The following is a 16,878-nucleotide window of genomic DNA, read 5'->3' on the forward strand; positions in this document are numbered from 1 at the left end:
GGCTCAAGAAGTCAAGACCCAAGATCGGTTTATATGGCAGCTATATCAAAACATGGACCGATATGGCCCATTTACAATAAAGTGTTGTATCTACACTTGTGTTGTACCTACACTAATAAGAAGTATTTGTGCAAAATTTCAAGCGGCTAGCTTTACTCCTTCGGAAGTTAGCGTGCTTTCGACAGACAGACGGACATGGCTAGATCGACATAAAATGTCACGACAACAAGAATATATTCATATAGTCGGCGTTGACAAAATTTTTTCACAGCTTGTGACTCTGTAATTGCATTCTTTCTTCTGTCAGTTATCAGCTGTTACTTTTAGCTTGCTTTAGAAAAAAGTGTAAAAAAAGTATATTTGATTAAAGTTCATTCTAAGTTTTATTAAAAATTCATTTACTTTCTTTTAAAAAATCCGCAATTACTTTTTGGGCAACCCAATATATATGGGGCCTCAGACGAATATTTCAAGTAGTTACAAACAGAATGACGAAATTAGTATACCCCCCATCCTATGGTGGCGGGTATAAAAAGCAAAGAAAAGGAAAATTTCGTATAATGCATTCCAAAACCATGGTTAGGTGTACATTTAATAATCTATAAATTTAAAAAAAAAAATTATATATATGCATAATAATGCCTAAATCGGGCCTATTTGATATCACACAATAAGGCAACGCCTCTTAATATCCAATGATCCGGATTTTTTAAGGTATTCAACCAAAGGGGAGAGATGTAATTTAGATCAGTACGATTCATTTTCTTGTAAACAGGGCACTATTAAGAAAAAAAAAAAAACAGACACACACACAAAACTGGTTATGTACGTGCATATTAATTTGAACTAAATTCTTACCGTATATAATTTCGGACTTTTAGGAGCAGTCGAATTAATGGCCGATATATGAACCACTGGCATTAGGACATACAACACTTTATTCGTGGACTCAATCAAACGGGATGTTTTACGATCCCAGCCAGCCCCATCCAAATACAATCCATGAACAAAAACGCCTTCTTTCGGAGGTTTTTTGCAGTCCTCTATACCTATTTTAAGAACTTCATTTGTCATAGAGACTTGATCCAAAGCCCAACCATGATGGGCTCTGGCCACTTCTTGCTTCATAGCTGTAAGAAAGCCTTGAGGATTGAAAAATCCTGACATCCAAAAGACCGCAGGGCGATTCTAAACGTGAGAGCATTATTATTATAACAAAAATAAAATAAAGTGATTTTTAGAACGAATATCACATACCACAAAACACCAACAATGAAATTGAGCATTTCTCTCCAGCATTTCGGTGAACCAAAAACCCAGAGTTGAAGAAGCCCAACTTCCCTTTTGCCAAATGGCTGGCACACGTGCATTGAAAATATTGTCTAAAGCATCCCTCAACTGTTCGCTCATAATAATGGTGCCCTCTATGGCCAGGAGCAAATCTTTGAGTGTGGATCTCACCAAAATAATTATCTGTAATTTTGCATAGTGCGTGAATAACGCTTCTTATTTCTATAAAATAAGCACAGAGGCATACCTTTTGCATACGATCAATTTCTTGTCTCAAGAAAATATTCATGGAACTCAAAGCTCCCATAGCCTTTAAACGTTCCTTGACCTCAAATAGATCATACGGTGATGGAGCTTTGCTTTGCATTTCTCGCACTTGATGAGCAACTTTATCCTCACGAGTTTCACCATCACCACCAGAAGATTCTAAAATAATGATAAATCAAAAACAACAAGTTCATATTTGAGGAGGAAAACCAAAATTCAAAATTTCCCACATATATCCCATTAAGAAACTCCAAAGAGATTTATCTCATATATGTACACATGAACACTGTCAGATTCAAGTTCAAACTGAATGATAGAAAACACTGCAAACAATTAAGAAATGGAAAACCTTACTAAGAATTCTCTATACATTCTCAAACATCTGATATTTATATCCTTAAAGTCACACATTGGGATAAGGCAGTAAAAATTTAGACAATTCATTCATTTTGAAACGAATAGAGATATCTTTATAAAATTTGGAATTGAGAGAGTATATACTATCGGATAATGTGCGCATTTGCCGAAGGCTAGAGGATTCGAATGCCTATTGGTGTATTCTCTCATGAAAACTCTATATGTATAAAATGGCAGTGTCAGTACTAACTGATATTCGTCCAGACCAAACTGCTAAACATACAAACTTGAAAATTTGCCTAAAGGTTACTCTTGGTAGCAAGGTGCGAGATAAGGCTGGATTTATTAAAATTCGATCCAGAACATACTAATAATAGTAAATTACTTAACACAGCTAATGTGCTAATGCAATGCCATATTACAACAACCGTAGTTTTGGTTAGGTTTAAGTGGCAGTGTAATCCACATTGCCTGCGATATCGAGCATTGCACCAACTATAACACATTGTTCGAGGGCCGCATGACCAAAGGGAAAGCTCCCTTAGCCTCACAGTAGTGTTCGCAGCAATGTCTTGTCTAGCCACAATGTCCAAAGGCATTAGGTGTAGCAATAAATTCAGTGCATAAGATGGTGTTGTCTTCAGTGCGGCTGTGAAGCACAAATAAGCCATCACTTGGATCTGGCTGACAGTACATCTTTTTGAGGAGTTCCTCTCTAGACCCTTCAGCATAAAGGATGGCAGACTTATAGAACGAAAGTCTTTCGCCTTCGTGTGGTAAAGTTTCCCTGCTTTCGGAATGAAAATGACCGTTGTATCTCTCCATCCCACAGGTATGTTCCACATGCTGATATAAGCAGAGTACTGCTCCCTATGCCAAGGAGCCAGTCTAGCGGACACAGATTGCATTTCAACCGGTGATACGTCATCAGGGCCTGGCGGCCTGGCCTATCAACGAGTAGTTTTGGTGTTTCCACACTGGGCATTGTCCATACATTGACTGACTTCTGAATGTATCCCACCGTAAAAGGTCTCGAGGACAGGATGTTCCTTAGCCCAAAAGGCTCAGATGTTTCCTCAACGGAGTTACAAAATACCACCCAGGTACTGAGCCTTTCTCAGCACGCACTTATATTTTTTAACTCAGCTTTATAGATGCCCCAATCGTGTGGTGCCCTTATGGCTTTCTCCTTGTTGAAAAGTTTTCTGCAGCCCTTCCTTAGACCAACCAGTTCTGGGGTCGACCATGGCGGTCGCTGTTTGCCCTTTGGCTTGGCACTAGGACATGCTGACTAAAGCTAGTCATTCAGGACCTTCGTGATCCGCTTGACCATTATGTCTATATCCTCCGCAGTTTCAACTTCCTTTTCTGGTCTAGAAGGGATAAACGTGCAGAATGTGTGCCGAAATCTATCCTTATTTCTTCTGTTTATGGGAGGGATCACTTGTGCAGTATTTTTCCCAAAGCTGAAACTAATATATTGGTAATCAGAGAGGCTTCAACAAGCAACTTAAGGCTTGAAGGCGGCATCTCAGGATCGTGAGCCATATATAGGGAAGCCAGCCAGTAATGAGACTTATTTATTTCAAGGCTGGCTACTAAATCTTCAGTGCTTAGCGGCGGAAGAAGAAAAACAATTAGACTAATCTTTGCAAGAACATGGGCCCTGTGTCTCCCATTCCCCGTATCCTTGAGTAGTTTAAATCCCGGAATTCTTAGTCCATGAATCAACAAAATGAAACACATACATCAAATCCTCCTGCCACCAGAAGGACCTTTAGTGCCGACGAAGCGGCCTTACAATGGTGGAGATTTATCTGCAGAAACCGGACCGCAGTCAGGATTCAGAATTTTCACCACTGTTGGGGTAGTTTCATTTTCTGAGTCCGCCAAGAATTCATCCATACAAGAATAGAATATGAAATTGATATCAAAATATGGTGCCAAATATTACTACTCAAAAATGCTAATAAACCCCATCACCTAAAAGACTGTCAGAAAGAAAATTTGTATGATTGGGCTAATATTGGATACAATTGGAAGTGTAGAGTAAAAATTGGGTTTCCAAATTAGGGAGTAAGTGTGGGGGCCGCCAAATAATCGTAAAAAGAATATATGGGGTGATCGAGACATCATGGGACTTATATAAAAGGTCATTGGAAGTTTGAGTTCGAATCTGCATCACTCATGCCCCAATTCCCCAAACACTCATGCAGAACGACCGGGACAATGTAGGACTTAAATAAAAGGACTTTGGGAGTAATATACGAAACTTATATTCGATTATTTGGGACAAGTATCTGGGGCCTCCAGAAAACCCCACTATCGGACATGAAGGCCAATCGGGACTATGTGGGACTCAAATTAAGGGACTTCGATAGTAGGGTACGAATCATATTTACAAATTTAGAATAACGTTGATTCACTAAGGTCCTTTGGGACTTTTTAAAATTCTTATAGCGGATATAAAGGGTGATTTTTTTGAGGTTAGGATTTTCATGCATTAGTATTTGACAGATCACGTGGGATTTCAGACATGGTGTCAAAGAGAAAGATGCTCAGTATGCTTTGACATTTCATCATGAATAGACTTACTAACGAGCAACGCTTGCAAATCATTGAATTTTATTACCAAAATCAGTGTTCGGTTCGAAATGTGTTCATTCACCGTAACGTTGCGTCCAACAGCATCTTTGAAAAAATACGGTCCAATGATTCCACCAGTGTACAAACCACACCAAACAGTGCATTTTTCGGGATGCATGGGCAGTTCTTGAACGGCTTCTGATTGCTCTTCACTCCAAATGCGGCAATTTTGCTTATTTACGTAGCCATTCAACCAGAAATGAGCCTCATCGCTGAACAAAATTTGTCAAAATTTGAACACATTTCGAACCGAACACTGATTTTGGTAATAAAATTCAATGATTTGCAAGCGTTGCTCGTTAGTAAGTCTATTCATGATGAAATGTCAAAGCATACTGAGCATCTTTCTCTTTGACACCATGTCTGAAATCCCACGTGATCTGTCAAATACTAATGCATGAAAATCCTAACCTCAAAAAAATCACCCTATAGTATGTATTTGAAAGTTATATAGATCCAAGAAACACCCATGGCTTTGGGAAGTAGCATTTAAAAAAGCATTCAATTTTAAATAGCCACTTTAGGGTGTAGCGAAGCACAGCAAAACAAGCTAGTTTTCTAATAAATTGATTTCTCACAAAGGACAACAGAAAATTAAAACCATTTATCTTTAAAAATTCGTACACTTACCCTTTGGTTGAATTGACATAATCGTGTCTAGTATCGATCTCGTCGTATTGGTTTGGTAGGTTATTTCAGCATTTGGATGGAATCCATAAACCTGAGGGCTATCAATATTCGGCAACTCTTCTATGGCCATTAAATAGGCTTGCTGCTCTTTAAAGCTCAATATTTTGTAACCTTTAAAGAATTCAAACGCTTCGGCAAACAATTGATCGTGGAACCACACTCGACCAAAGGTATTCAGCAAGCGTTTGTCGTAGTCATCGGTGACGCGGCCACCATATTGAACTTCGCCCAACATATAGCGAACGGTGTTCCAACTTATGCCTTTACCCGGTTCAAGACCATCCAAATGATTTTGCACAAAAAGGCAACTGGCATACCAATCGGCTGAGTTGAATTCGTATGGTATGTTCCAGCCAAGTGGGCCAAATTTACGTCGTTCCTGTACAACGGAATGTAAAAAGGAAATGGCATACACCAGCGGATGGTAGTACACCGATTGGGAATAATCCAAGAAATCTTGGGACAGGTTTCCATAAGTACGTTTTAGGCCAGCGCGCACTCCTGCCGGTGGCTCATTGGTAAATTTCAAGGACATTTGCAACAAAGTAATGGAAAATTCTGGGTGGGGCTCTGTGGTGATCCATACCCTAAAGTTTGAACTGTATGCAGTTTCGTCGCCTCTTTCCAAATCGAGTAACAACAATGTCAATTCATTCATGTACTCCAAGCCTAAATGACAGTTTTGCAGCAGCACCCATCCGCCATCTTCCATGCACATGGTCACCAGCTTGCGGGCATGTATTTCCTGTCCCTGACCCATGGAAATAGGATAACACTTGAGTTCATTTTTCTTGGCCAACGCCTCGATATTTGATGAGGGATCCGAACCCATGGATAGAAAACATACTATTGGCATCAAGGGTTTGCTTTCCACCAACAGATTATCAAAGTTCAATACCACTGGTTCGGCAAAGCGCTCACCCAGGGAATGGCCTATATACTGGCGGCTCTGCGACAAAGTGCGATCTGTGCACCAGGAGCGTATCAACAGCAAACGGCGGAATGGATCCAGACTGTTGTAGCCGTCTGGAATGACATCGCTTTCAGGACATTCTTTCTTGTACCAATTAAACCAGCCACGCTCGTTATTTGAGACTTTATTCAAAATTTGACTGAAGACAGGCAAATTGGCAAGCTGCACCAGATTCAGCCATGTTTCATCAGTTATCCATTTGTGCGGAACCGGGGGACAATCGTTGAGATTTAACGCCGCTCCTCCCTTTATGAAATTTTGAAATTCCTCATAGCTTATCAAGTCCATCTGGCGGTCTATATTCAAAGCCATTAGCAGTACAAAGAGAAACTTGTCCTTTTCATATAATCCCCTCGATTTGTATCTGTAAATTTCGAAAGTCAAGTAGTCGATGATGATTTTGATTCTTTTCTGGGTTATCTGTGTTTTGGCCGACAAATGCATGCTGGCATCGAAACGATCGAGAAACTGCACCAGCGAAGTTTGGTACATCATATTCACATTGGCCATGGAGCACACCAGGAAATAAAGGACACTGCCTCGTGTCGCCACTGGCCGATATTCTTCACGAGCTACATTGATTTTGGCCTCGGTAATTTTGGCTATATCCAGTTTCTCTTTGACGTCGATGGCTGTGTTTTTACTGGTATTCAAGACCTCAATGACGGTGACATCATCCAACAGACTGCCCTGGGTGGTGGAGAGTTTGTGCAGCAGATTTGCTTCAAGCTCTTTCATTTTCTTCATATTTCCTGTGACGGTTTCAACCAAATTGGTGCGTTCCTTCTCCAGCTCCTTGCGTTCTGTGAGTATGACACGGCCCAGCAATTGATCCTCCAGACCTTTCATGGTTACTGTGAAATCGATAATGGAGGTGCGGGCGGATACTTCGGGTGTATAAGCAGGATTTGGTAGTTTGGTAGTGATATAACATCGAAAGGCTGCATTATAATCGATTTCCTTGTCTCCCAGCTTGATCTTATATGTGGTACCGACTTTTAGGAGGTTGCGATCCAAGACGTTGTCCAGGCAGGGATCCAATTCTTCGCCCACATCCTCTATAATTACAGGCAGCCCTAAGCTAACTGCATCTTCGATATGCGTTCGGAAATAGCGATGTGACAAATTGGTCACAATCAAACTGTTCTCCTTTTCCTTACTCTTTATCCATGACTTTCCTTGCGATTGGGGATCGATGAGCAAGGGAAAGCGAACGGCTTTGGTGGCAATTATGCCATTCTGTATGGACAGCTCATCGGTGGGTAGACCCTGTAGATTCCATTCACCGATTTGCGTACGATCGGTTAAGCTGTCAATGATATTGAGATTGGAGGATATGGGAATTAGAAGATCCACGATGCGCTTAAGCCATTGTGACTGCAAATCATTGCGGAATTCCTGGTTGAAAGGCCCGGTGTATGAAAGGAAAGCAGTCAACAGTATGGTGTCACCCACCAGACGTTCAGTTTCACTTTTAAATTGGGCTATTTGCTCTGTCCATCGGATCTTCTCTCCGGCCAAACCATTGATAAGTGCGGTGGCAGCATCCATTTTATCTTGGCACCTTGTGGCTTCCTCAAGGACAGCATTCTTTTTGCCAATTGCTTCATCGAATTGTTTTTGCACCTTGGCCAACTCCCTCTCTTTGGATGCAAACAATTCCTCGGCTTCTTGTAAATCATTGGAAGCCTTGGCATATTTGGCAGCTTGGACCGCTAAGTTAGCTTTTAAAGGCAAAACTTCCTTGTTAACTTCAAAATATTTTGCCATAGCTATGGTCCAGGATAGGAGGCCGGCCACATTACCGCACGCCACTTTGGCCGCTTCTAAGGTATATAGACTGTGGAAAAACAAGAAAAAAAAACAAAAAGGCGTTAAGTTCGGCCCGGCCGAGGTGGTGGATACCCACCACCTCGGGTATATATGCAAGCCACCTTTCATCAAAATCCGGTGAAAATTGCATACCTTATGTCCCATATCGGTTATATCGAAATATGATCCGACTTGGACCAAATACTAATAAGCATAAGTCATTGTTCAATTTTGTATAACAAACTATTGGTCTTTTTATCTAAAAATAAACCGATCTGAACCATATACAACATGGATGTCGAAAAGCCTAACATAAGTCAATGTGTCAAATTTCAGTTAAATCGGATTATAAATGCGCCTTTTTTGTTTCAGTTTCAGCTCAATATCTCTATTTTTGAAGCCTGTAGCGTGATTTCAACAGACAGATGGACGGACATGTCTAGATCGTCTTAGATTTTTACGCTAGATAATAATTTTTTAGTTCCGCCTGTGTGATCAAATGGAGGCAATTTAGGACTATTTTCAACTTTCTACCAGCTGAAAAATTGTTAGCAGCAATTGTTTGCTGTTTGTTTGTTCCTTTTTCAGCAGCCATTATGTTGTAACAGCAAAGATTTTTGCTATTTTTACTAGCAAATTTCTCGGAGTGAAGAACGACGAAAAAATCATGTTCCGCATTTCATGTCGCCCACACAGTGGCTGTCTAATTTGCCAATCCGATGGACTTTTCTACTTGGACCATTTTAGAGAGTAGAGGTAAGCAGGGACGTAGCCAGGATTTTATTTGGGGCGGGGGGGGCACCCCACATTTTTTCAAAATCGAAAATCGCCAAAATTTTTTTTACTGTGAAATTAGTAAAAATGCCTCAATTTTTTTTTCTTGAAATTGTGGTAACTTTTGGGTGCAGGAACTGCCACAGTGACATTTGGTCATAAAGTCCAAGCTGAATTTTACACTGATTCCCAACAAATATTTTTTTGGAAGTTGTAATAAAGGCTTCGAACGGTAGACAACGGCAACGGCTCTTGCTGCTGCTCCGTGTGCCCAGGTACGCATTAAGGACAAACAAGTAAAAGCGTGCTAAGTTCGGCCGGGCCGAATCTTATATACCCTCCACCATGGATCGCATTTGTCGAGTCCTTTTTCCGGCATCTCTTCTTAGGCAAAAAAGGATATAAGAAAAGAGTTGCTCTGCTATTAAAACGATATCAAGATATGGTCCGGTTCGGACCACAATTAAATTATGTGTTGGAGACCTGTGTAAAATTTCAGCCAATTCGTATAAGAATTGCACCCTTTGGGGGCACAAAAAAATAGAGAGATCGATTTATATGGGAGCTGTATTGGGCTATAGACCGATTCAGATCATAATAAACACGTATGTTGATGGTCATGAGAGGATCCGTCGTTCAAAATTTCAGGCATATCGGATAATAATTGCGACCTCTAGGGGTCAAGAAGTCAAGATCCCAGATCGGTTTATATGGCAGCTATATCAGGTTATGAACCGATTTGAACCTTATTTGACACAGTTGTTGAAAGTAAAAATAAAATACGCCATGCAAAATTTCAGCCAAATCGGATAGGAATTGCGCCCTCTAAAAGCTCAAGAAGTCAAATCCCCAGATCTGTTTATATGACAGCTATATCAGGTTATGGACCGATTTCAACCATACTTGGCACAGTTGTTGGATATCATAACGAAATACTTCGTGCAAAATTTCATTCAAATCGGATAAGAATTGTGCCCTCTAGAGGCTCAAGAAGTCAAGACCCAAGATCGGTTTATATGGCAGCTATATCAGGTTATGGACCGATTTAAACCATACTTGGCATAGTTGTTGGGTATCATAACAAAACACGTCGTGCGAAATTCCATTCTGATCGGATAAGAATTGCGCCCTCTAGAGGCTCAAGAAGTCAAGACCCAAGATCGGTTTATATGACAGCTATATCAGGTTATGGGCCGATTTGAACCATACTTGGCACAGTTGTGGGATATAATAACAAAACACATCGTGCAAAATTTCATTCTGATCGGATAAGAATTGCGCAAGCTAGAGGCTCAAGAAGTCAAGACCCAAGATCGGTTTATATGGCAGCTATATCAGGTTATGGACCGATTTAAACCATACTTGGCACAGTTATTGGATATCATAACAAAACACGTTGGAGGCTCAAGAAGTCAAGACCCAAGATCGGTTTATATGGCAGCTATATCAAAACATGGACCGATATGGCCCATTTACAATACCAACCGACCTACACTAATAAGAAGTATTTGTGCAAAATTTTAAGCGGCTAGCATTACTCCTTCGGAAGTTAGCGTGCTTTCGAAAGACAGACGGACGGACGGACGGACATGGCTAGATCGACATAAAATGTCACGACGATCAAGAATATATATACTTTATGGGGTCTCAGACGAATATTTCGAGTAGTTACAAACAGAATGACGAAATTAGTATACCCCCATCTTATGGTGGAGGGTATAAAAATTCCCAAGAATGGAGCTGCCTTAGAAAAAATCTAGCTCGAGGTAGGAAAAAGGTATCTTAATGAAATTTGGTTTAGAGTTTTATATTGGACGGGTGAAACCAATTAAAATTATTTTTCTCGTAATGTTTTCGGGGGAAAATTGACAATCAAAAATTTTTTATATCCCAAAAACCAAACAAAAATATTTCTCAAATTTTTTATATCCCAAAAACCAAACAAAAATATTTCTCAAATTTTTTATATCCCAAAAACCAAACAAAAATATTTCTCAAAATTCTTAGGAGTGAGATTTCTAGAACCTATTTCAATGTCTTGTTGCATTTGATGGTTTCTATAAAATAAATGTAAGGCAATAAATGTCATATTGTACGTTTTACAATAGTACCAAAATGTGCGAATATCCACAAAATCTTCTAGTCGTCCGGTACATATTGCCAAGTACTGTGCTAAACGTAAGTTTCTTCCGTATCCATTATTTTTTTCATATTTTTTCTATCTACCCTTTTTATTTCGCAACAACAATTATTTAAGCCTAATTTCAAAGAGGGTAGAGCTACCGTTCGCCCTATGCAAAGTTCACCTATTTCGTAACATTTTTAGTACTTTTTTGTTTCTTAATGTCCAAAAACTCTTTTAGCATCCGAACTTAGGTTGCCATTTAAAGCTCTAGCTCAACTAAAAAACAAGGTATTTTGGGAAACTTTCGTCAGCAAATCTTTTTTTTTTTGATATTTGAGCCCAAAATCATAATACTAGCCCATCCGCTCGCGCTGGGTAAAAATTAACCATTCCGTACTATTTAAGTACCTAAACGTAAAATCACAAAATCCCGTTATATAGCCAAATTTCATGACTCTAGCTTTAGCCGTTGGGGCTGGAAGTTGATCAGTCGGTTAGTCAATCAGTTACTCGCCCGTTTTTATATGGAGAGATTAAATTTCATCAAAATCGGACAACTGAATAGAGGGTCAGGCGTAATGGATTAAAATTTTGTCTTTAAAAATATTTATTGAAATTTGTCCATGGAAAAAATTTTGTTTGGAACAGATAAGCATAATAAAAGTACTTTAAAAATATTTATGCAAAATTAAAATTTTGGTTAAAAAATTCTCGAGGTTTCATTGTCTTTAGAAAGTATGTTAGGCCTTAAAAAATTTCATTAAAATGTAGTCTTTAGAAAAAATTTAATATTTTTTTTTTTATAAAAATTTTGTCTTTAGAAAACAATTTTAAAGAAATTTTGTCTTAAAAAATAATTTCGAGGGGAGTCCGGCCCGTGCTGAAGTTTTGCCATAAGAGAATACTATGCTAAAATTTTATCTCTAGAAAAATATCATTAAAATTAGTTTAGAAAAAATTTCATTAAAATTTTGGTTTTACTTAGAAATTCATTACAAATTCAAAAAAGGCGGCCCTGGTCTCAGCAAAATTTTGTCTTTGTAGAACATTAAAGTTATGAAATTTTGTCATTATAAAAAATTTTAATTAAATTTTTGTTTAGAATAAATTTGATTTAATTTTTTTTTTTTTCTTTAAACAAAATCATTTTGTGCCTTTGGAGCCTCGGGCCCGAGGGCTCCCCTGGCTACGTCCCTGGAGGTAAGATTACATTACATTATATATGTACATGCAGTATGCAACTCATTTTTTTGGCCGGGCTCAGAGCTTTAGCTCATTCACACCTCTTTGTGCACTGTCTGTGCGTGAAAGAGAACATTTTCTCCCTGTGTATAGTTTTGCAAAACTCACCTGTAGTTAAAATAGGGCAGCATTAAATCTACCATCTCTGCGTTAATAATATCCGTGGGATACTCAACAATTTTCTTCAAGAAGCTGGTATCAGACATTACTTTCAGGGACTCCTCCCACGAGCTTTCCAGAAATTGCTTTTCCACATCTGGGTTAATGAGTTTTATGCGTTTACGGAACAATATGCAAACGCAATCCATAATTAAGGTGATCAGGTAGGGAGGCTTGCCCAATTTGCGTACGGTGGCAATGTCTGCCGCTTTAATGGTCTACAACAAAGGGGAAATAAAAAAAAGGCATAAGAAAAATTTCAAACAAAAATTCTACATACCTTTAAAGCTGCTTCTGCTTCCTCTAGCGCTGGTCTAGCCTTTTCCAATTTTGCCTCTGCCACTTCTTTATCGGCTGATATCAATTTAACCAACTCAGCAGCCTGAGCTTTCTTTTCGGCCACCTGTGCTTTTATTATCTCAGCAGCTGCAGTTGATTCTGACACAGTTTGTAAAACAACTTCGGCCTCTTCAGTGGCCTGTACGATCACTTTGTTCATCTCAACCAACTCTTTTTTCAAAACTGATACCGAAGCTCCCGCTTCATCGAGTTTGTCTAAGCCCGATGTCATTCGATCAGCCAACACGATAATATTCTCCTTCTTATCCTTATAAAGTTTTTTGTAGCTCTCCAAGAATGATATCAACGATTTGGGTGTTACGAATGTAGTACGACGGAATCGTTCGAAATAGGTTATACAGATCTCAGAAACAGTTTCATGTATCCAACTCATAATATTGATAACATTCTCTTTCACCATAGGAGAACAAGCAATTTCGAAATTTTCCAAGTAATGACGTGAAACAGCTACTCGAGCATCTTCCGGCCATTTGTGGAACCAATCAATAACACAGCCCGAAATTAAGCCGGGGAACTTTAAAGAGCGTGCCCGAAATTTTTCGCCTATCTAGAAGTGCAAAAATATGATACTAATAAGGGAAACTGAGAATTTTGAGCAAATACAAAAAGTTTATTGCTGCCGGGGAAGTCAGTTGTATTTTAAACTCATAATTTGGTTATAAATACGCATTGCTAACGGAAATGATTGCTCTGTTAAGGAACGATGAGACTTCCATCTGCAGGTATGGCTCCAAACTGGAATCGGGATAATTTACGGGATAATTTGCCCCTGATGCATCTGATATTAGCCCTGTTTTATATCTGTACTTGACAACGCAGTGCAGGGAAAATTGAATGGATATGGCATCTATCCAGTACAATGAAGAGCTGGATAAATTACCAGTGCAGTCTTATCCATAGCATCTGTCTTCTCGATTGCCATGATAAGTTTTTCACAATTTAGTGAGCCCACCTGCCTATATGCCCATATGCACATATATTTGTGCATATATGCACATTTTATTTGTATACTAGCTGACCCGGGCCCGCTCCGCTGCGCCTTCTTTTACTTTAAATGGAACAAAAGTTTCCTTGGAATATTTATTTTCGACAATCAAAGATCTTCTAGTGAAATACCATGCTACGAAAATAGTATACCACTTGACTAACAGTTTAACAATATAAGTGCCTTTATCTGAATTCCATATGATCTTTATTGGTCTACGAATTTAATTTTAATACTTTATTTCAGCCCGATATTCTCACGATATCTGGTTTAGTGGTGTTTTCGGGGGAAAGGTTGTCCCCCAGATACTTGGCCCTGAAAAAATATCAGCATCGTGCTCTTCTCTCAAATACCATTTATTTAAACCCCATATTGTCATTGGCTTAAGAGGAGTTTACAGGATGAGGCGTCCCCAAAACACATGGCCCCAAAATAGCTTATCAAATTCGTTTTCTTATTTCAAATAATTTTAATTTGAGCCACACTTTGGCATGGTCGAAAATTTTTTGCCTTTGGGGGTGTTTTGGGAAAGGGATGATGCCCTAAATATATAGTCCTACATTTGGATATCAAATTCGTATTCTACTCCCAAATACCTTTTTTGAGCCCCATCTTGCGATGGTCACTAAAAATTGCTGTTTGTGGGGTATTTTGGGAAAGGGGCAGACCCCGGAAAATTGGTATCAATTCTTGCTCTGCCCCCAATACCTTTCATTTAAGCCCCACATGTCATGGTCGGTACATATGCCTGATTTAGGAGTGTTTTGAGGAGTTTGGTGATCCCCCAAATTCTAAGCAACGTGCTCTATTCTCATATATCTATATATCATTTATTTGATCCCCATATTGCCATTGGCCTCAAAATTGGAAATCAAATTCGTTTTCTAATCTCATTTAAACTCCTTATTGAAAAAGTCAGCAAATATTTCCGGTTTGGGGTATTGACTCTAAAAACTATGAATATTTAGTTCCACTCTCTTTAAGACCCAAATTGTCTTGGTGAGCAAATACGTCCTATTTGGGAGCTGTTATGGTGGTGGGACGTCCACTAGACAGTTAGCTCATAATATTGATATTAGATACGTGGTCTACTCCCACATACCTTAAATTTGAGCCCCATATTTCCATAGTCGACAAACATGACCGGCTTGGGGGTGTTTTGGGGGATTGGCGGCCACTCAGTGATTTGGCCTTGAAAATATATATCGGATTCGTGTTACACTTTAAAAACCCTCTTATTTGAGCCTCATATTGCAATAGTCAGAAAATACTTACTATTTGGGTGGTGTTGTCTGGGTGGCGTGGCCCCATAGGCACTTTTCCCGAATATTGATATCAAATTCGTGTTTTACTCCCAAAGACTTTTCATTTGAGCCCCATATTGCTATGGTCGTAAATTTGTCCCCTTTGGGGGATGTTTTTGGTGGGAAGTGGCCCCCCAAACACTTGGTCCCATATTTGGATATCAGATTCGTATTCTGCATTCAAATACCTTTCATTTGAGTCCCATATTGCCATGGTCGGTAAATATGTCCGATTTAGGGGTGTTTTGGGGCTAGGAGTGGTCCCCCTAGCACTTAGTCCGACAATTGTATATCAGATACGTTTTCTTATCCTAAATGCCTTTCATTTGAGTCCCATATTGTAGTGATTGGTCTAAATATATGTTTGGTAGGTTAAAAGGTGGGGCAGCCCCCTAGGTACCCCATCCGAAATTTGGATACCAAATTTTTATTTTTAGGGTACTATATGAGAGCACACCAAATTTCGCTTAAATCGCACCACCCATCTCCGAGATCTGGCGTTTCTGAAAATTAGGGTAAGGGGGAGGGTCCGCCCCCCTTCAAATATCAAAAAATGTAGTACCCTATTTTCACCACGGGATCATTATGCACCATCTGTGAAAATTTCAAGAAAATCGGTTCAGCCGTTTCTGAGTCTATAAGGAACACACAAATATACAAACAAACAAACAAACGAACAAACAAACACAAATTGATTTTTATATAAAAGATTTATCAAGTGCTTTCACTTTTTTCTTCGTACTGTTTTGACAGGGTGACAAACAGTGCTACCATCTGGTGTCAACAAACAGACTTGCACTGGTTACATTTTTTATACCCAACACCGAAGGATGGGGTATATTCATTTTGTCATTTCGTTTGCAACACATCGAAATAATTTTGCTGAAATTTGGGAATGAATGAATTGTCTTAGGCCCTTCGGCATCTTTCTTCAATTTAGTTCTGATCGGATCAGATTTCGATATAGCTGCCATATAGACCGATCTCTCGGTTTTAGGTTTTGGGCCCATAAAAAGCGCATTTATTATCCGATGTCGCCGAAATTTGGGGCAGTGAGTTGTGTTGGGCCCTTCGATATCCTTCCTCAATTTCACTCAGATCGGACCAGATTTGGATATAGCTGCTATATAGACCGATCTCTCGGTTTAAGGTTTTGGGCCCATAAAAGGCGCATTTTTTTGTTCGATTTTACCGAACTTTGGGACAGTGCTTTGTGCAAGGCTCTTCGACATTTTTCTGCAACTTGGCCCAAATCGGTCCAGATTTGTAGACTGATATCTCTATTTAAAGCCTTGGCCCAAAAGCCACATTTATTATCCGATTTTGCTGAAATTTGGGACAGTGAATTGTCTTAGGCCCTTCGGCATCTTTCTTAAATTTGGTTCTGATCGGATCAGATTTGGATATAGCTGCCATATAGACCGATCCCTCGATTTAAGGTTTTGGACCCATAAAAGGCGCATTTATTATCCGATGTCACCGAAATTTGGGAAAGTGAGTTAAGTTAAACCCCTTGATATACTTCTGCATTATGGCACAGATCGGTCTAGATTTGGATATAGCTGCCATATAGACCGATCTCTCGGTCTTAGGTTTTGGGCCCATATTGTCCGATATCGCTGAAATTTGGAACAGTTGGTTGTGTTGGGCCCTTCGACATCCTTCTTCAATTTTTCCCAGACCAGTCCAGATTTAAATACTGCAGCCATATAGACCGATATCTCGATTTAAGGTTTTGGGCCCATAAAATGCGCATTTGTTTTTGTTCGATTTCCCCGAACTTTAGAACGGTGTTTTGTGCAAGGCTCTTCGACATCTTTCTGCAACTTGGGCCAAATCGGTCCAGATTTGTAGACTGATATCTCTATTTAAATTTGACACAATGACTTTTGTT

General features: G+C 39.4%; 1 protein-coding gene across 1 annotated transcript in view; it reads right to left on the bottom strand.

Annotated features, from left to right (window-relative positions):
• Window positions 1-364: 364 nt before the first annotated feature.
• Window positions 365-16,878, bottom strand: part of LOC106084054 (dynein axonemal heavy chain 8) — a 71,089-nt gene continuing 54,575 nt past the window's right edge. Inside the window, exons 23-29 of the mRNA XM_013247492.2 lie at window positions 12,616-13,242; window positions 12,285-12,553; window positions 5,191-8,063; window positions 1,538-1,716; window positions 1,258-1,473; window positions 859-1,188; window positions 365-779 (exon numbers count right to left, since the gene is read on the bottom strand). Coding sequence (XP_013102946.2) covers window positions 654-779; window positions 859-1,188; window positions 1,258-1,473; window positions 1,538-1,716; window positions 5,191-8,063; window positions 12,285-12,553; window positions 12,616-13,242 — 4,620 coding nt within the window. The 3' untranslated portion in view covers window positions 365-653. The remainder of the gene's footprint in view (window positions 780-858; window positions 1,189-1,257; window positions 1,474-1,537; window positions 1,717-5,190; window positions 8,064-12,284; window positions 12,554-12,615; window positions 13,243-16,878) is intronic.

The sequence above is a fragment of the Stomoxys calcitrans genome, chromosome 3 (assembly GCF_963082655.1).
Source record: "Stomoxys calcitrans chromosome 3, idStoCalc2.1, whole genome shotgun sequence".
NCBI classification, from domain to species: Eukaryota; Metazoa; Arthropoda; class Insecta; order Diptera; family Muscidae; genus Stomoxys; species Stomoxys calcitrans.